Here is a 20,324-nt window from a genome sequence, read left to right on the forward strand (position 1 = left end):
CAGCCGTCCCTCCTCCCCCCCACGAGGAACAGTTTTCCGTAGGTTTCTGGGGGTCGCGCAAGAGGCCAAAGAGGCTGCATGGCCCTGACCTATCTCCAGAGAGCCGGGGCGCTCTAATGCCGCTGCTTCTCCACATCCCCGGCTTCCTATCCCGCTGTCGTCGACCCCGTCCCCCCCACTAGCCTCTCCGTACGGGTTCAGCATGGCTGCCACAGCCCGAGAACGTGCACTGCGCAGGCGCAAGGGTGAGCTCCGATTGGGGGAGGGGAAAGGAGCATTGGAGTCGGCGGGGGAGAGCAGCGGAGCGCATGCGTCCGGAGGCCCGGCCGCTCCCTCGCTGGGCCTGAGAGCGCGCGCAGTGGGTGGGGCGGAAGCGGGCGCGACGCGCTTATCTCTGGTCTGAGCGGCCCCTCCTCCCTCAGTATCGGTGGCCTCACCGTTAGCCGGGGGCGGCGTGCTTTGGTTCCTTTTACCCAGGTGTAAGTTGCCGCTTGGTTCGCTCTGTACAGTCTAGGAAAAAACGCGCGCCGCGAAGCTCTTGTCAGTGAGGGAGCGTGGGGCCCGCGTCTGGGGATGTGAGGGCTTGCAGGGTGGGGCCTTCCCCTGGTGTAGTTCGACAAAGGGAAAGGGGGTTTATCACCTTCCTGGTGCCGCGGGCGGGAAATGAGCTGAGAACGGTAGATGGGGGCGTTTTTTCCGGCAGCTTTGTCTTAAGCAGCCTTACAGCCTCTTACTTCCCCTGAACCTACCTAGACTGACTTCATCGCTTCACTGACGCCTGCCAGCCTCGACTCATTCCTTCCACAAAATTCAGAGCCTTCTGATCACTTTCACTTCTTTACTGATCTCGTGCTCTATTTCATTTAAAACTACTTTTTCCTGAGGCTTCGCCCTCTGTTCTCTAAATTTTAAATCAATCTCATAAAAATCTAAGGATATTATGGTGATTCTATTGCCACCTAAAGCAAACATTTTACTTGTTTATAGCCAGTAATCTCTCCCTTGACCCTCAGTGTATGGGTTCAAATCCTCACTGTAGTTCATAACCCCTATTCACCACCAGAAGAACAGAAGAGCCAATCTGCGGCAGGACCCGGGATTTTCCATCTCCCTCCTGTAAACTGGGCCTTGCCTGTAACCCTTTAGTATTGTACTAGAAATCCTCTCTTGGATGTAAGGGAATTCCTTTTCTTTAGACCTGGTCAACTTTAGCCTATCACTCTAAAGCTATCCTCCATTTCGTTCCCATTAGTATTTTAAACTTTCCTCCTGTATTGGTTTGCCAGCCTCAAAAAAGGAAAACCCTACCAATACTGTGTTCCCTTGTAGACTATTTACTCTGAGCTATCCTGCACAGTCGAGACCTGAAAATATCATCTAAATTTTTCCTAAGCCCCATTCCCACTCTTAAGTCCATTTCTTCCATTATTGAAACCGTTCTGGCAGATGTCACCGAGGACCTGATTGGCAGTCACGATGAACTTTTCAGTTCTCACCTTACTTGACCTCTGAAACATTAGACATTTGATCATATTTCCTTCCTGAAATTCTCTACACCCTTGATTTCTGTGGTCATTCCTTTTTTTTTTTTTTTTTAAAGATTTATTTATTTGACAGAACACAAACCTGGAAAGCAGGAGAGAGAGAAGCAGGTTCCCTGCAGAGCAGGGACTACAGCCTGGATCCCAGGACCAGGGATCAAGACCTGAGCTGAAGGCAGAAGCTTAACCAACTGAGCCACCCAGACGCCCCTTCTGTGGCCATTCTCACCTGTTTCTTTTCCTGCTTGTCCAACTGCTCATTTCTTTTGTGGACTCTAGCTTCTTCTAATGGGTTGATGATGTTTGTCAGGATTTTTGCCTTAGTTTGCTTCTAGTTCTGTTCATCTTCTCTAATCTCACTCAATGGCTCTAAGCCTCTTAAACATGTGTCTTTACACATGCTGAGCCTTAAGTTCAAAAGATTTGTCTGAGCTAAACTTCGAACTAAATATTACCTCTTGATTAACTCTCGGGCACTTAAACAAGTTTAAAATTGATGCAGTCTATGCATGCTAGATCTGCTTCTGTATTAACTTGGTTAATTGCAGCTATTCAGTCACAAAGCCTGGAATCTAGGAACCCATTCTTGGGTTCTTCCCCCCCCCCCCATACACAACTTTATACCCACAAAACTTACTATTTTGCCTCTTAAGTATTTACTGAATCACATTCTGTCATAGTCCTATCACCTGAGCTACATCAACAGCTTCCCAACTGATTTCCCTCTCTCTAAAGCTGTATTGTCCAGTATAGTGGCCACTAGGCGCATGTTGCTATTTAAATTAATATTAAATTCTTAAGTTCCTCAGTAGCACTAGTCACATTTCAAGTTTTCATTAGCCACATGTGGTTAGTGGCTGTCATATTGGACAACAGGAGTGATAGAACATTTCCATTATTGCAGAAAGTTCTATTCAACAGTACTGCTTTAGATTTTCTTCCCTGCCTCTGCCACAATACTGCCAGGACTGAGCTTTCTGAAACACAGCTCTGGCCATATGCTACTGCTTAAATCCCGTATTAATTCCTTATTGCCTGTGTGAAAAAGCCCAAATGCCTATGCTTACCAGAAAGTCCTGTCTAGTTTTGTGTGTGGCCACTTTCCCTTGGGCCCTATGTTCCAGCCATAATGAACTGTTCCCCAGACAGACCATTTTGGTTTATACCTCTGTATTTTACACATACTGCTCTCTTATACGGAATAAACTTCTCCAATCAATCTAAGCTCCAAATCCATCATCTAAAAAGCCTACTTTTGCCTCCCAAATTGAGCTGACTGTTCATTCCTTGGTGTCCCTTCCTCTTATGATTGCACCTTTCATAGTGAGTGGTGTTTATGTGATTACATGTTTCTTTACTAGACTTTGATCTTGAGAACACGGTCATATTGTTGTTTTTTTTTTGTTGCTGTTGTTTTATTTTTTAGATTTTATTTATTCATGAGAGACACAGAGGCAAAGACACAGGCAGAGGGAGAAGCAGGTCCCATGCAGGGAGCCCAACGCGGGACGCAGATCCCAGGACCCCAGGATCACGCCCTGGGCCAAAGGCAGGCGCCAAACCTCTGAGCTACCCAAGGATCCCCATATTGTATTCTTTTTTAAAAAAATATTCACAGCTCTTGGCAGAGTAACTGGTCAATGTGAGGTGCTCACAAAGTGAGCAAATGTTGAAGGGAATGAATTCTTAAGTATGTGACTTAGATGAAATTGTAATGTATGTTTATGGGGCATCATTCATAGTATTGGGGAAATAATCATTGTAAGTCATCATTTCTGTCAAGTATATAATTGAGACATTGGAATGGTGTGAGGAAAGACAGAAGCAGAACAGCACAGGCCATCTTCACAGAGAGCAGAGCACTCCAGTCTGGCCAGAATAGGATATAAGCCATAAGAGGTAAAGCAAGAGAAGAGAAGATTGGAAGATAAATTTATCTGAGGCAGTGTTGTAAAAAGATTTCTAGTGCCATTAAGCTTGGACTAGCTGGGGAGTCATTTGAGCAATTCCTTGACCCATGTTATGTCGTTAGATAAGAACCCTGTCTTCATATTCCCAGTAGCTAGCATGATACCTGTTAATAAACACCGAATACAAATGTCGGGTTGAAAGGAGATGAGACCGGTGATAGCTCACATTTGTTGAATACTTGAAATGTGTTTGGGGCTGTTAAAAGTGCTTTACATGTATTTTTTTTTCTTTTTAAAAATTTATTTATTTATTTAGAACACTTGTAGGGGTGGGAGATGAGAGGGAGAGAAAATCTCAAGCAGACTCTGCTGAGCACGAGCCCAATGAAGGCTAGGTCTCATGGCCCTGAGATCATAACCTGAGCCAAAGCCAAGAGTCTGAAATTTAACCAACTGAGCTACCCAGGTGCCCCAGTGCTGTTATATGTATTAACTCTTTTAATTCCTTTCTTATAACCTTATGAAGTAGATGCTATTATTATCATCCCCATTTTTCAAATGAAGCAATTGAAGCAATAGATGTTAAATAATTTACTTGTGGTCACACTTTTAGTAAGTGATCTTAAGCTGGGCTGTGAACCCAAGTAGTCTGCCCATGGATGATCTGTTTTTCTGGTTGCTAAACACAGCAGGTAGTTTAAGATCTAGGACTAAAGTTGAGAAAAAAGATCAGGAGAGGTAGATTTGGGAGTTGTCTTTGAATTGATGTTTGATTCAGTCATGCAGGTAGATGAGATTTATAAGGAAGTATAAAATAGAATAGAAAAAGTTCAAGATTGAACTTTGGGTTAGATCCTCATTCAGGGAACAGAATAGGAAGTAGAACCAACGGAAGAGCATCAAACAAGAAAGAAAAGCAAAATTACATAATATGAAGATGCCAGAACAAGACAAGGCCCCAGTAAGGGCTTCATGTTTGTTGAATAAATGACTAATCAGGAGTTGTTGTGCTTGTTTGTGCCATGGTCTTCTTTGACAGTCTGCTAGAGCCTTAGGACCTTGTTTGACAATACCATTTGTAAACATATAAATAAAATACATAATTATCAGAATTATGTTTAAAGAAATGTGTGATGATCCAGTAATATGTGCTTCCATGTTAATATAATACATGTGGTTCTTAAGTAACAAATAAAATGATTTATTGGCAAGTCTAACAACTTCTTAAATTATAGAGATATTTTGAGATATCTGTATGTGACATGAAAATATTAATTGATTTCTGTTGATGGAAACATTGCAGGTACTGCTAGTACTACAAAGATTTGCTTTCTACATTCATAAACTTAAATTTCAGTTTGATGTTATTGGAAATAAAAGTGACTTTAAAAAATTCCATCCACTTTCATGACCCCTGAATTTTGTGGCTTGTGGAATTGCAAGTTAAGAACCTTGTTCTGATTGAATGAGAAAGTGATATTCTGCAGACAAAGAAGGAAAACTCATGGATTGGTTATTGGGGGTCATTACTGATATTGGAGAGCATTTTCTGTAAGCTGGGGATAGAATACAGAGCATGGGCAACCTGAAAACCCAGGCCAAGTAATCCAGACTGAATATAGTAGAAAGAAGGGAACTATTTAACTTTTCTAAGAGGGGAAGTGAGAGCTACCTTTATAGGGAGATCTGTTTGGCAAGGTCAGCTAGCATGCATTCACATGTGAGATGAGAAGGAATAAAGTAGTCGCAGTCTCAGGACTATCTATGCTTAGAAGGGGGCTCAAGCCTCCCTGGTCCACAAGGTCCCACGTGGTCTTGCTTCTGCCTGACTCTGGCCTCATCTACCATCTTCTACTTGCTGATTATGCTCCAGCCGCACTGATCTTTCACTTCCTTGAAGGAGCTAGTCTCTTGCCTGTCTTCATGGCTTACGCTACTGCTGTTCCCTCCAAGAGGAGCATTCTTCCCACTCTGCCTAACTCCTACTCACCCTTCAGATCTCAGTATCATTAGGTTCCCCATTCCAGTTAGTCTAACAGATCTCAGTTTTTTTCCTTCCTTTTACAATTTGCATTTTTAGATTTGTTTAATATCTATATTTTCACTAGATTATAAGTGTGATGATGGTAGGTGTCTGGTGTCCAGCATCCTGCCAGGCAGATAGAGGGTGGTCAATACATACTTGCTAAATAAATAAACAAACAAACCTCTTTGAGCCACAGTTTTCTTATTTATATATGGAATAATAAATTCCAACCTTGTAGTTGACAGAGTTGCTACATCCTAATAAAGTAGCTAAAAGAAAGAATGAACATTCATTCATGAATGTGAAGAGATATATTGAGCTGGGAATGAGGGTAAATGGGAGATGGATGACTAGGTTCACTCTCTGAAACAGGAGGTGGAAGGGAGTAGGAAGAAAATGGCAGTTGGCATGTAGCTTGGGAAGGACCTAGAATGGAATGGGAAGAGTGTGGAGAATGGTGGGTTGCACAGGGAAGGCAGTGGGGGTGAAAGTATTTGCAGGGTAGCCCATAGGCATGACTGGTAAGACCTACTATTGACTGTGTTTGAAGGGATTGTCTATCATTCATCTAATGCTTGAGGGCTCTTTAGTCTCAGTTTCATCATCTTCAGTAACACCACACATTCATCCAGTGAACAGTTACTTGTTGATGTATCTTCTTGGTAGATGCTAAGAGTGTGAAAAAAAAAAGAATAGGACATGGTTCCTTAAGAATCTTGCAGTGAGGGTGAGATGACTGTGAAGCACATATATAGAGAGAGTAATACAAGAAAAATGATGGTAATGGCAAGCACAGGGAGCTGTGGCAGCATACAGAAGAAGCCACTAATCCCTGCTCCAGGTTCCAAGGCTTCCTGAGGGAAGTGAGATTTCATCTCAAAGGACATACAGACATAGGTTAAATGGAGTTCAGGTCATTAAGGATCATACTAAGGAAGCAGATTACAGACAATCATTGAAGGTTTTTGTACAAAAGTATGATGTGATGAAATATGCATAATAAAACGATTCCTTTGGCAGCACTAGAAAATAAGAATGGAGACAGATCAAGAAGAAGAAAGTTAAAGTAATCCAGGGAAAAGCAAACAAATCAATGAAGGCCTGAGCCAGTGGGAATGGGAAGAAAAGAGGACAGATGCAAGAGATATTAACAAGGTAGAATTGATAGGACTTGCTAAACAATTGGATGAGAAGATTTGAGGAAGATGAAGTGGTCAAGGTTGACTCATAGATTTGTGGCTTAGATGATTGATTGGATAGTCAAGTTATTTACTGAGGTCTTGAATATAGGAGTTGGAACTTGTTGGGAAGGAGGGTAATGAGCTTAGTTTTGTAAATTTTGAGATGGAAGGGTATTCAAGATTGTAATTGCTAGACTTCATATGCCTATTAGAATTCTTTATTGAACCATCAACAGGGGTTTTTGAGACCTAATGCAAATGACCTAGATGGCTCAGATGGTTAAACATCTCCCTTGGCTCAGGTCATGATCTCCAGATCCTGGGATCAAGTCCCCCCGCATTAGGCTCCTTGCTCAGCGGGGAGTCTCCTCTTCCCTCTCTCTTCTGCCTCTCCCCTCTGCTCGCTCATTCTCTCTCTCTCCCCCTCCCTCTCTATCTCTCTCTCAAATAAGTAAAATCTTCAAAAAAAAAAAAAAAAAAAAGAAAGAAAGAAAGAAAGAAAGAAAAAACTTGCCAATACTTTTGAAATGAATGCAGTTTGGAAATCATAACACACTGCTTTTCATTTAGAATTTAGACATTTTTGAGATCACTGGGAAAAAATGAGCACAGATTGGTTTAAATGAAATTAAACAATTGTTTTTAATTTGGTTGGTTGTGGTAATAGTATTGTATTCTGTTAAAAGAAAAGTTATCTGAGAAATATAATGGCAGAATTTGTTTAAAATAGCCCAGAAAAGAAAAAAAAAAAAAAAAAAAGGACATGGAACAGAATAGATGAAACAAGAATGGAAGAGTTTTAGAAGGTTGAAAAGTATTGAAGCTCATGAGAGTAAAATGAGGATTTATTATATTCTCTTTTATGTTTGTTTGAAAGTTTTAAAAAAAGTTTTCACTTATTTAGAGATAGAGGTGGGAGGACAGCAGAGGGAGGAGCAGAGAGAGAGGGACAAGCAGACTCTGCTGAGCGCAGAGCCTGACACAGGGCTCCATCCTATGACCCTGAGATCGTGACCTAAGCTGAAATAAAGAGTCAGATGCTTAACCAACTGAGCACTTAGGCGCCCCTGTTTGAAATTTTTCACCATAAAATTAAAAAAAAATTATTTTAGTCATAGATCTAAAAGAAATCAATTAGTGGAATGTAAAAATTTTTATTATTACTAAATCAACACTGAATCATATTATGAGTATGTTTTGAATTTGTGCCAAGACTTGTGACAGACCAGAAATCAAGTGGAAGACATATATCACTCAGGCAGTTGGAAAATGCTATCTGAGCATTAATACACAGATTTAACCTTGTGTTAATGTCTCAGATGATGTCATGCAATTGTCCAGCATGTCATATGTTGAAGATAGCGTATTGAGGTGGTTTTTGGTTCATGATGATTTTCCCTTCTCTGGGAATAACTGTGATACATAGGGGTGATATTGTGCCTGGCCACAGCTAATTGATCCGGAGATACACACTAATACAAGCTGAGCCAGTCAGATCATCTCTCCCAGCAATGTGAAACTTGGGAGATGGTGGCTGGAAGTCTTTAAGGGTGAGGCGTAATTAACAGCAGCTCAACTCTTGCTGCTAAGACCCCTGAGGCTTTCCTTCCTGAGGCTAGCTTATTCCATTCTTCTTTTGATTTTATGAATTTAGCTCAGTATCCTTCCAGTAAATTGCCATTTTAAAAGTTAAGTTAGCCAGAATTGGTGTCTATTGTCTACATCTCGAAGAGTTTTATTCAATATAATAAATGATTACATAATGAGATTATTATGTATTTGGCATCTTATTACCTCTGTGTTGAGGTAAATTTAAAAATAAAAAATTGTTACTATCGAGACGCCTGGGTGGCTGAGTGGTTGAGCATCTGTCTTCAGCTCAGGGCATGATCCCAGAGTCCCGGACTCCCTGTGGGGAGCCTGCTTCTCCCTCTACCTATGTCTCTGCCTCTCTCTGTGTGTCTCTCATGAATAAATAAATAAAATCTTTTTAAAAATTGCTACTATCAAGTTTACAGTCCAAAAAATTTCTTGAGGGACACTTTTGTGGAGAATACAGTTTGAGAACTGCTGTGGAGGTTGAAAGGCAGTTGAGTATATGGGTGGTATGAAATTCAGGGAAAGAACTGAGCACAAGGAGTAAATTTGGAAGACATCAGCAAATAGGAGGCAACTGAAGGCATGCCATCCAGGACAAATGTAAGAAGAGAAAAGGTTGAGGACAAAACTCCAGGGAACACCAGCTGTTAAGAAAGGAGTCCACAAAGAAGACAGAGAAGAGGACGCCAAAGAAGTAGGAGCAAAAAGACTAGGAGAGAGTGCCATTCATGATGCCAAAAAATAGGCCATTTTAGGAAGGAGGGCATGGCCAACAGTGTCAAATGTTGCAAAGAGTTCATTTGATTTAACAACTCAAAAATATTGGTGAACAGTCTCATTGTTGAGAGTTACAGCATAAATGGCAAGTATAAAAGTGGAAATATGGAAACCCATGCCCTTTTCAGGAAATTTGGCCTTCTAGGAAAAATAAATGGGGCTAGAAAGGGATGAGTGAGCTGTGTTAGAAAGCCATGACCTACTAGATTCACAGGTGCCATTATTTTCAGGGACATTCCTATTTAATGACCAAAATATACAGTGAGTTACTGGGATACAGAACCAATTGCCTTGCTCCTCTTGCATGCAATTACTTCTGCAAACTAATTAGAGACTCTCTGAGATACCTGTTACAGAACTTGTTGGAGAGTACTGACAGGATTGCATAGAGGGAAGGATAGTCCTAACTGTTTGAACTTGTTACTCTTTACTGGGAGAGAAGAGTTGACCACACCTGGCCAGAGTCTTGATGATGGGTGGTTATATATCTGCTCACCTTGATCTTGTCTACACTCTAATATGTGAAGAACTTGTACCCTTTTATTTCTTTCCTCTCACGCAGAGTAGTTGCAGTGACTGCTATACCTGTTCCTAGCCTTCCTACCTAGTCTTCTTCCTCATGTCCCCTCAGACCTCCTTCCAAACAATCTGTCCTGTCTGGGCCACAATCATTAATCAGTAGCCACCCCCAAGGGGAAATGGAGCCCTTCTTTGTTTTATTTTGAGTCCCCATCTCAATTCTGACCACATACAGAGAATGGTGTTCAGAAAACTATAGTATGGAGCAAAATCCAGCCCACCATCTTTTAAGTGGCCCAAGAACTAAGAGAAATGGTTACATTTTTAAATGGTTGGAAGAAAAGCAAAAGAATGATGTCATGAAAATTGTATGAAATTTAAATTCCAGTGTCCATAAGTAAAAAAAGAAGGTTAAGAACAAAACTCTAGGGAACACCACCTAAATGGTGTTTTCAGAATGACTGAAAGAAAGTGGTCCACGAAGGAGACTGAGAAGGAGATGCCCAGGAAGTGTGGGAGGAAGCTGGGAGGAATCCAGCATAGCCATGCTCTTTCAACATTGACATGTTGTCTGTGGCTGTTTGTGCACTTGCAGCTGAGTGCATAACACAGAGATGAATGGCTCACAAAGCCTAGAATATTTCCTATCTGATCCTTCACAGAGGTTTTCGGATTCTCCTGCCTTAGACTCTAGGTGGCTGTGTGCACTATGTCTCCCCCTATGGTCCTGATGATGTCATAAACTTCCTTTCTGCTTCCCTAAAAGGCCTCAACCTTCCCACTGCAGGAACTGTTGATGGATTAGTCTACAAAGAGTGGGACGTTGGGAAAATGTTCTGTTTTTCGGAGCGTAACACAATGATTTCCAAACCCTACTCCAGCCTTGCCACTCTGCCTGCCCCCCACCACACAAACTCATATATGTGCTTGCACATATATACACATTAGTGTTTCAAAATATCCAGGAGATCATGGGGTTGTTTTGGGTTTTGGCTATTATTGCTGCTGATATTTATTTTTCAAAAGGGAGTATGGATTTTGAAAGTCTGAGATACTGAGGGACTATATTCACATAGATTGATTTCTAAGGTTACTTAATTGCCACATTAGATGTTTCTCACTGCTTCTTCCCCCATCCCTTCTGTCTTTCTCTCTTTTTCTTCTCTATTAGACTTCCCAGCATATACTGTGACAGTTTTCTCCCTCACCTCCCACTTGCTTCTTAGCCCACCACAATCTGGAGTCAACTCCCACTACAACACTGAAACTGCTCTCAATACATTTGTCAACCATTTCATAATTACCAAATCTAAGGACACTTCTAGGCCTTCCTTGACTTCTGGGTAGCATTTTATAATATTGACCTTGTCCTTCTTCATGGAACACCTCTGCTTCTCTGAATCTGCTCCTTCCTTGTTCTCTTAGCTCTCATGGCTATCTGGATGCTCCTGGTGTCACCGAATCTCTACAAATTGGTCCATGTCCGTGTACTGGTTATTTTCTGGTGTTAGTGCCAGGCTCGCCCTCCTATACTGTGTTCTGAACTGCTTGGCCAAGGCATCTGTAAAGCATGTACTTCTCAGGCTTATTAGCTGGTTGGCTTCCCATTATATTCTGTCAATAGGAGGCACTGGCAAGGGATATGAAGGCAGGGGAAACTGAGAAGCTTCCTGCTTTAGTTTCTAACAGAGTGACAGTTGCTGGTAGATATGGCAGCAGTAAGAATGGGTGATTCTGGACGTAAGCCTCCTAGGTAGAGAAAGCATCTTCTCAATGATCCAGCCTTGAAGAAGATGGAACCTTTTCAGCAGATCCAGAACTAGCTATGATGGTGTTGGTCCCAGGGCAACAGCAGGCATGGACGTGGATTCCATGTCAGAGGAAGAATAGCTTCTGATTTCTAGATATTCCTCTATTTGTACCTCCAGACACCTTTTCCTTTTTGTACTTCTTGCCCTTTTAACACCTTTGTGACTGATTTCCTGTATTAAATTCCCTGAGTCTGGAAGACCTAGAGTGGTTCTATATTCCCAACTAGATCCTGGATGATAACTGGTAAGAGGGTTGGGGTTGGAATCCATGCAGACTTACATCATGCCACTTCCTGTTCTGTCTGCACAGTCTACTTGCATGATCTTATCCACTGTTTATGCTTCAACATTTGTGCTCATGACTCCCAAATTGAGTTTTTTCAGCCCATGCTTCAGTTCTATACCCATATACCTTATGTCTCCTGCATGGTTCTTCCACTAGCATCTCACATTCTACATGTAAAACACTAAACTCATCCTCTTCTTCATCAAATCTGCTTCTGTGGCTCCTTTTCTATTTCATTACTGACTACCCACCCAGCCAGCTAATCTAGAAATCTTAGTGTTGGCCTTGACTCCTCTGCTTGGCTAATCAGTAGCCAAGCCCTTTAGATTCTGTCTCCTAATTATCTCAATATTCTATTCCCTCCATCGCCTCTGTTCATGACTTAATTCAGGTTCTTATCAATTCTCACCTAAATTATTGCTATATTGCTAAAAAAGAGTGGTGTGTGGGTGTGTGCAACTTCTTATTTTGATGTAATATAATATAGACTGACCAGCAGTTTTAGCTCAATTTTTTCTAAGCTCCAGTCCATCCTTTGAAATTTTTGAAGACCAGTTTTTCTAAAATTTAAAATAATTGGGTCACTCCTCAGTTTTAATACCTCTAAAAGCCAGACCCTCTTCGTGTTATAACATGGCCTATGTGATCTGGCTCTTGCTTAAATTTCCAGCTCATCTTGACACTCCTCCATGCACTACTACCAAACAGGGACACAATCAGTAGTCTCCACACCATTCACATCCAGCCACACAGATGTCTCCAAGGGAAGGAGCTCTGAATGCCTTTGCTTTCACATATTCGCCTGGCCCTTGCCCTAGAATGCTTTTCTCTTCCTTCGGGTTCTACTGGTCAAATTGTTTTTCTTTCAAGATTCTCAGAAGCCTGGATTATGTTCCATCCTCATAAAGTTACTACTTTTAAAACACTGAGCACATTCTTGTTGGAAACATTACATTGTTGTGTAATTATTTATTCATTGACTCCCCCACCCCGCCAACTAGACTTTAAGCTCTTTGAAAGCAGGAATACCCTTTATTCATCTTTGTATTTCTAGCACTGGACCCAATACTAGTACTTATTAAATTTTCCATGTATTTCTGCAGAATGAAATAGAGCTAATGACCGAAGAACACCTCTCAGAGAGAAAAAGAGGAAGGAGGGCTGGAGGGAGGAGGAGGCGGGGTCTGAAGAGCCCTGGGAGTTTGCCGTGGGAAGAGGAGCTTCCCCACTGCAGCCAACTGCCAGGAGGTGGTGCTGCTCTGAAGAGCCCATTGCCTAGGTTACTGGCTTAAGCTGACAGCTTGGTACTACAGAGGGATCCCCAGCAGGAGGCAGACATCCCTCCATTGTCTCCCCAGCCCAGTTACACACCCGACTCTGGCCTGGTGAAAGAGCCAAGTCTTAGAAGAGGTTGCTGGCACTGTGTCTCTCCCCAGCAACTGATGATGTTAAACCCTACACTTCTGTGATTGGTTTAATCAAGTGATAAAGGCAACTATTGGAAATAGCTGGTGGAACATGATCTGGGGAAGGAGTTTGGGGCCCTGGGTCAGCTGGTTGGTAGGTCTTAGCCCATGGTGTGGTGTGAAGATATGGATCATGAGCAGAGGCAGGGAGCTGCACTGCTAAGGCTGTTACACCTCCTGTGGCTGCTGCCCTACTCCCGGACCGCCCCTGAAGGTATGACAATACCTCACCTTTACTTCAATCCTGACAGGTCAGAGCCTAGCGAACTGCCCAGAGCGTTTGAAGTCTTCTTTCCATTTGAAGCCCTGTGCTTTGTAAGTGGCAGGAAGTATTATGGAGTAGTGGAAACAATAGCAGAATTGGAAAAGAGATCAACTATGGATGGATGGCCAAACAATGTCAGAGGTGCTTTATATATTGCACTCGAAACAATCTCTTAAAAGAGATTATTATATCCATTTTACAAATGGAAAAAAAATGAGACTAAGAGACTCTCGGTAATGTATTCAAATTCATGCAGTTGGAAAGTGGCAGAGCTGGGATTTGAACAAAGTAAATATTATGTTACTGTCCTATTTAGGTATCTGCTCTGCACTCTGTCATCAACTCACCTTGTGGTTCTTGAAAGTCTCTTAACTTTTATTGGTCCTTAGTTTCCTTCCTTGTAAAGGACGGGTGGATTGGATGAATAATCTGAAGATCCCTCTTCCTCTAAATATCTATTATTCTAGATATTGAGTACTGGATAGAAAGTTTCCTGCTCCTGTGTGTGGGGAGGTTCTTGCCAGGAATTCCAAAGGATAGAGATTATTGCCTACAACTTTGGGTCCTCCCACTCCTGTCATTGCAGGGGCTGGAGGGCTGAGGGAGATGAGGAGGTTTTCAGAGAGGTCTGGTGCTGATGAAGCAGCTGAAGAGAAACCTGGAGATTGGTTTTTTAGCTAATCATGTTTTCTGGGGGTAAGATGGGGCAGTGTCATGTGTGGCTTGGGGAGGCCATGACCATTCCTTAATTTACCCTCCCTTCTAAGATGGGGGAACCCATCGAAGTCCTTCACAAGTTAACATAGTGGCCTTCTGTGATTTAGACAAAAGTATCTTTTTTGGGAGGATGCAGCCCTGTGCCATGTGGCATGCTTGGTGAGCGGAGTGCAGGCTAGATTTCAACTTTCAATTACTTCCTTGGCCAGATCCCTCATGTAACACACGAACAGGCAACCCAACCTTGTGACTCCAAATTTGTTGCTTTAGACCTTTTTTTTTTTTTTTTTACTTTTACAACTTTAGACAGTTGGCCTTTTTATGGGCAGGGGAAGTTTGGAGAGATCCTGTGATTTCTTCTTCACCCTCATTGGGAGGGAGAGCCTAAATAACAGACACAAGAAGGGGTCACACCCCAATCCTACCCCTCTGCCTGAAGCAGGTCTTGCTGTTTTCTAAGCTAAAGAGGAGGAGGACACTCCCACCTCCCTGACTTACCTTGTTTCCTTTGCAGCTCCTACTCTAGCATGGCGGGATGAACTGCAAAACCACACGTTCTTGCACACGATGTACTGCCAGAACTGGAGTCCCAGCATCGGACTTTTGGAAGCCTATGATGGAGACCAGCTTTTCTCCTTCAACTTTTCCCAGAACACTCGAGTGCCTCGCCTGCCTGAATTTGCTGACTGGGCTCAGAAGTCTGGAGATATGCCCACCATTTCCTTTGACAAAGCATTCTGCCAAGCTATGATTGAGGAAATAGGACCAAAACTTGAAGGGCAAATCCCTGTGTCTAGAGGTCAGGGGTGTTTCGGGGGGCGGAGAGAGGGGCTACATTCTTAACCTCCTCAACCTGTACACTGAATTATTCCCTTTCACACCAGCCCCCTCCTCGAATGTCGTCTGGGTCTCCCCTTACCAGCTATGGTCTGCACTCTGTTTTTGTTGTGGGACAAAGACTTGTGCTCAGGACATAGTAGGTGTTCAGAACTGTGTATTGAATTTAATGAATGCAATAGGGACCAGTTGATGCCTACGGAATGTTAGAGCTTGTGTTGCTATGCTCAGTAGGATGGAAGGGGAGAAAGGAAGTATCTAATGATGTGCCTGTGCTTCAGTGAGAAGATAGCATGCATGTGATTAGATGATGGTGTGAACTGTAGACAGGAAGTGCTGCAGGAAGTCACGATGGAGGGTCCCAGAGTAGCCTGGGTCTAGCTCTGCCTCTAGTCAAGGTCTGGTACTTGCCTGGAAGAAGACCTCCCTCAGAACCCAAGCTCCTCCCTCATCTCTCCTTCCAAAGCCCATTCCCACTGACTCTGTCTCTACACTCCCCTCTGTATGCCACATCCCTTCCAAACTTAGGGGTGCCATGTAAACTAGTTACTTCTTTCCCTCACACCTCAATCCTCCCACCAGGGATTCCTATGGTTGACGTGTTCACGTTGAAGCCCCTGGAGTTTGGCAAACCCAACATGCTGGTCTGTTTTATCAGTAATCTCTTCCCACCCACGTTGACGGTGAACTGGTGGCATCACTTGGACCCTGTGGAAAGAATGGGGCCCACTTTTGTGTCCGCTGTTGATGGATTCAGCTTCCAGGCCTTTTCTTACTTAAACTTTACACCGGCACCCTCTGATCTTTTCTCCTGCGTGGTGACTCATGAGATTGACAACTACACGGCAATTGCCTATTGGGGTGAGAAATTTCTCCTTGGAAGCCTGCTTTCTTTTGGGGACAAAAAAGGATGGACCCATGGGAGGGCTTTCTTTCTCTACTTGCACTTTGCTTAAGTCCATTCTCACCCTGAGCAGCTTCAGTTTTTCATGCCTCTGTTTCTTCTCTTTAATCCCTGCCCCCCAAGTCATTCCCCTGGGTGGGGACTCACCGACCAAGGCTCCAGGATGACTTGCTCCTCTTTTTCTCCAGTGCCCCATGATGCGCTGCCCTCTGATCTTCTGGAGAATGTGCTGTGTGGTATAGCCTTTGGCCTGGGTATGCTGGGCATCATTGTTGGCTTAGTCCTCATCGTGTACTTCCGAAAGCCTTGCTCATGGTACATCAGGGTGTCTGGAGAGGGTGGGCAAACCATGGGAGCCACATACAGCGGTGCATGTGGGGGCATGCCCAAGGTCATCCTGTGGTATAGGGAGGCCTGTGTTGGTACCATGGACATCCTCCTGGTTGGAATCCCAGTTACGTACATACATACATACACACACAGTTATAGGATCACAGGCATGGCTTTGAGTGGGAGAGGAGTGATATGGGGAACTATAGGAGGGGTGCTTGGAGATAACTTGGGGCCAAAGAGAGATCAACTTGTATGGGATATGCAGCAGGCAGGGAGAGGCCTTTGTGGAGGAGGGGGCGGTCCTCCTGATGGCTTTCCTCCATCCTTCTCTCTCCTCAGATTGATAGTTCCTGACCAGAATCTGGTGCCAGCAGGGTCAACCATGCCTGCAGTGGGAACTCACGTTTCTGGCATCCTGCCCAGGATCTCCCTTTCTCAGAGCAGGAGTCCCCAGGACGCCTCTGGGAGTGTATGCGTGAGGATATATACAAGTTTCTCAGCTGGGGCTCTACTGTCCCTGGACTTGCACCCAGGGGTACCCAGAACGGCTTACTTATCACAACCACGTTCCTTCCCACTTCAAGGCAATAAATCTTATTTCTTAATATTGCATGGATTGTCATTTCAAGTTCAACTTGCTTTAACTTGAATGCAGCTTGCCCTCATTAGGGAGGGAAATGGGAAAACCCCTAGCTCCTCAGTTGACTCCTGTTCCCTGGTCTCAGCACCATACAATGGCTTTTACTCCTCTCCGTTTGTGCAAAATGCATGAAAAATGAAGGCAGAGCTATTTTCTGATAATCTGCTCACAAAACCGTGGAGGAAGCTGATTGCGGATATTTTTTTTCATTTTACTGTTTGTGAAAATGTTTATGGCTAGTATAAGCTGCCTTGGGAAATATATAACTCCTTTCAACCTTCACTGTAGCTGGGAAAATGGGAGGTCAGGAATGGGAAAAATAAGCTTTCAAATGCTGTTCTAACTCAATCATGTTGGTTCTGTGAAAACCGTATATTCAAGCTCCTGAAACAACCTGAAGGGGCCCACAATTCATGTGTCCCTCTAAACAATTTGTTCTTTGGCCAGAGTGGATCATCCAAGGAGAACTATGGTGGTGCTGCCCTGAGCAGATAGTGGGGGCAGGGGTCACGTGACTACTGGTGGTAAATTACTTTGCATACTCTTTTTTTCTTGCTTTCTTTAGGGTCTGGGGGTTACTTTGGAGGAGGGGGTGGCATTAAAGTGAAGAGTGAAATTATTTTGGTATTGGTCAGAGAGTCTCTGTTCTTCACATTGTACCAGAATCTAAGGGAAAGATCCAATTCTCAGGAGTTGGCACCTCCTCTATCCCATCTCATTTCCTTTTTTTTTTTTTTTTTTAGTTTTTTTTTAGTTATTCATGAGAGACATAAAGAGAGAGGCGTAAACATAGGCAGAGGGAGAAGCGGGCTCCCTGCAGGGAGACTGATGCGGGACTCAATCCCAGGACCTGGGAATCATGACCAGAGCCAAAGGCAGATGCTCAACCACTGAGCCACCCAGGTGCCCCTCCCCCATCTCATTTCTTTTTTTTTTTCTTTTTTTTTTTTTTTAATTTTTATTTATTTATGATAGTCACACAGAGAGAGAGAGGCAGAGACACAGGCAGAGGGAGAAGCAGGCTCCATGCACCGGGAGCCTGACGTGGGATTCGATCCCGGGTCTCCGGGATCGCGCCCCGGGCCAAAGGCAGGCGCCAAACCGCTGCGCCACCCAGGGATCCCCCCCATCTCATTTCTAATAGCAGCATGCTTTCTGCCTAATAGTATGCTCAGGAACCAGGCTGCCAAGGATTCAATTTTGACTGTCAAATTTCAGCTGTGTGACCTTGGGCAAGTTACTTAACCTCTCTGTGCCTTGGCATTATTTTCTGTAAAAGGATGATAACAAAGGTGTTCACCTTAATAGTGTTGTTGTGAAACCTAAATAAGGCAATATCTGTAGAATGCTTTAGAACAGTGTTTGGCACATGGAAAAGCTGATCAATAATTGAGCAAGGATTTCCATAGGGAAACTTAGCAGCATGACTGACTTCTTTCTTTTTTTCTGGAACCTACTTCGAATCTACATTCAAGTATTATATTTTCTCCCTTTGAGATATTTTTATTTTTCTTTTCTCTTTACCATTCTACATGTGTCTTACTCCTTTGTAGTTCTTCTTGATTTTTATCTATTCTCCAACTTATCTAGAAATTTCTTGCCAGTCATGTCTTCAGACTGCGTTTATTACACTGTGTGACCTTAGACAAGTTACACCCCCTTTGTGGACCTCAAATTCCACATTTGTAAAATGATGGGCTTCACATTAGATGCTCTCTGGTCAAACATTCTATGATACTGTCACTTGAAATACTCAAGAAGCACTAAAGACCCTCTCTAGTCTGGTGTCCCCCTTCCCAACAGGTATCCTTACTCTTGAATGAATCTGGTTTCACCACTCTTCTTTGACTGTACTGTGTCTGTGTTCCCTTTAGGGCACACAGGCTTCCTCTCACTGTAATTCCTTCTTTATTCTGCTCCCCTTGTTCCCAGCTTAACCAATGCTATAGATCCCACCTAAATTCCACTTCTTCCATGAACTTATCCCTCATCCTGCAGACTTTTTTTAAAAAAAGCTTATTTATTTAAGTAAATTTAAGTAATTTCTGCACCCAATGTGGGGCTCAAACTCAGCCCCAAGATCAAGCATTGCATGCTCTTATGACTGAGCCAGCCAAGTGCCCTCCCTGCAGCTTTAAATAATCTTTATTGAGCTTTACTAAGACTTAATGCACTTTGATCCAGACTGCTTTCAAGGATATACTGCCTTGTTTCATATGTTAATTTTTTTCACCTAACTAGTTTGTAATTTATGTAATTCAGGGATTATAAACAGTTTATCCTTCCATCAACAGGGAAGGTGGGTCTCATTTTCATTTATTCACTAACACTTGAAATTATTTAACTTTGAAATGTTGGCAATATGGCAGTATGGTGGGTGTATTTTAATTTGCCTTCCTCGTGTTACTACTGTGGTCGGGGATCTTTTCATTGTTTTCTCTCTGTGAATTGCTGAGTCATATCTTTTGTCTATTTAAAAAATTGCATTTTCTTGTGAATTCGTGGGAATTTCTTATATAGTCTTTGTAACAATTTTATGTCAGTATCAATATCGCAAATGCCTTCTTCCAGTTTGCTGCTTATCAGTTAAATTTGTATATGTTTCTTTCCTGAATAGAATTATTTAATTTTGACGGACAGTCAGAACCTTCATGATTTGTGCTTTTATAATCTTAAGAAATCCTTCCCAACCCCAAGGCAGTAAAGTTACAATTTTTGCTGGAATATAAAGTGATAAAATGATACTCAGTTTTCTTTATTTTTTTTTTTAAAGGATTTATTTATTCATGAGAGACACACACACACAGACGCAGAGATATAGGCAGAGGGAGAAGCAGACTCCCTGCGGGGAGCCTATTGCAGGATTCAATCCCAAGGCCCCGGGATCAGGACCTGAACAAAATGCAGATGCTCAACCCCTGAGCCACCCAGGAGCCCCAATACTTAGTTTTCTCAATGAGAATATTTTAAAAGTTTTTTGACCAATTCAATATATAGAATTTGAGGGATGTAGAAGTTAGTAAAACGTCTGCTAGCTATCTTTATTTAGTTACTAACTCATGAGATTAAAATCACATATTTTATTGCTCAATGTATTAATATAAAGATGGTGCTGTTTCCACTTGAATGTCATAAAACAAATTTATTTTCATTTTTTAAAAGATTTGAGAGAGAGAGCATGTGCATGTGTTCAAGGGGGAGGGACAGAGGGAAAGAGTGTCTTTTTAAAAATTTTTATAATTAATTAATTAATTAATTTGCAAAGAGTGTCTTAAGTAGACCCCATGCTTGCTGAGTATGGAGCCCCATGTGGGGCTTGATCTCGACATCCTGAGATCACAACTTGAGCCAAAACTGAGTCGATCCCTCAACCTACAGCACTATACAGGCACCCCAAACGAATTTATTTTTATTCTTGTGTATTTTTTGATTATGTGAATGACTTCCAAATTCTTTATTTATTTTTAAAAATACTTTCTTTAAATAAAATAAATACCAAAAATATTTCATTA

General features: G+C 42.5%; 1 protein-coding gene across 3 annotated transcripts; it reads left to right on the forward strand.

Moving 5' to 3' along the window:
* Positions 1-9: 9 nt before the first annotated feature.
* LOC121498409 (HLA class II histocompatibility antigen, DM alpha chain) lies at positions 10-16,777 on the forward strand. Of its 3 annotated transcripts, none has more exons than XM_041768384.1 (5): positions 10-245; positions 14,613-14,897; positions 15,518-15,796; positions 16,028-16,154; positions 16,512-16,777. In XM_041768384.1, coding segments are annotated over exons 1-5 (735 nt in total). In that variant the 5' UTR covers positions 10-202; the 3' UTR covers positions 16,513-16,777. The 3 variants fall into 3 exon arrangements, with proteins under 3 accessions (XP_041624318.1, XP_041624319.1, XP_041624317.1); XM_041768385.1 differs by lacking the exon at positions 10-245 and adding an exon at positions 295-479; XM_041768383.1 differs by lacking the exon at positions 10-245 and adding an exon at positions 13,155-13,330.
* Positions 16,778-20,324: the final 3,547 nt, after the last annotated feature.

Source organism: Vulpes lagopus, chromosome 1 (assembly GCF_018345385.1).
Source record: "Vulpes lagopus strain Blue_001 chromosome 1, ASM1834538v1, whole genome shotgun sequence".
NCBI lineage: Eukaryota > Metazoa > Chordata > Mammalia > Carnivora > Canidae > Vulpes > Vulpes lagopus.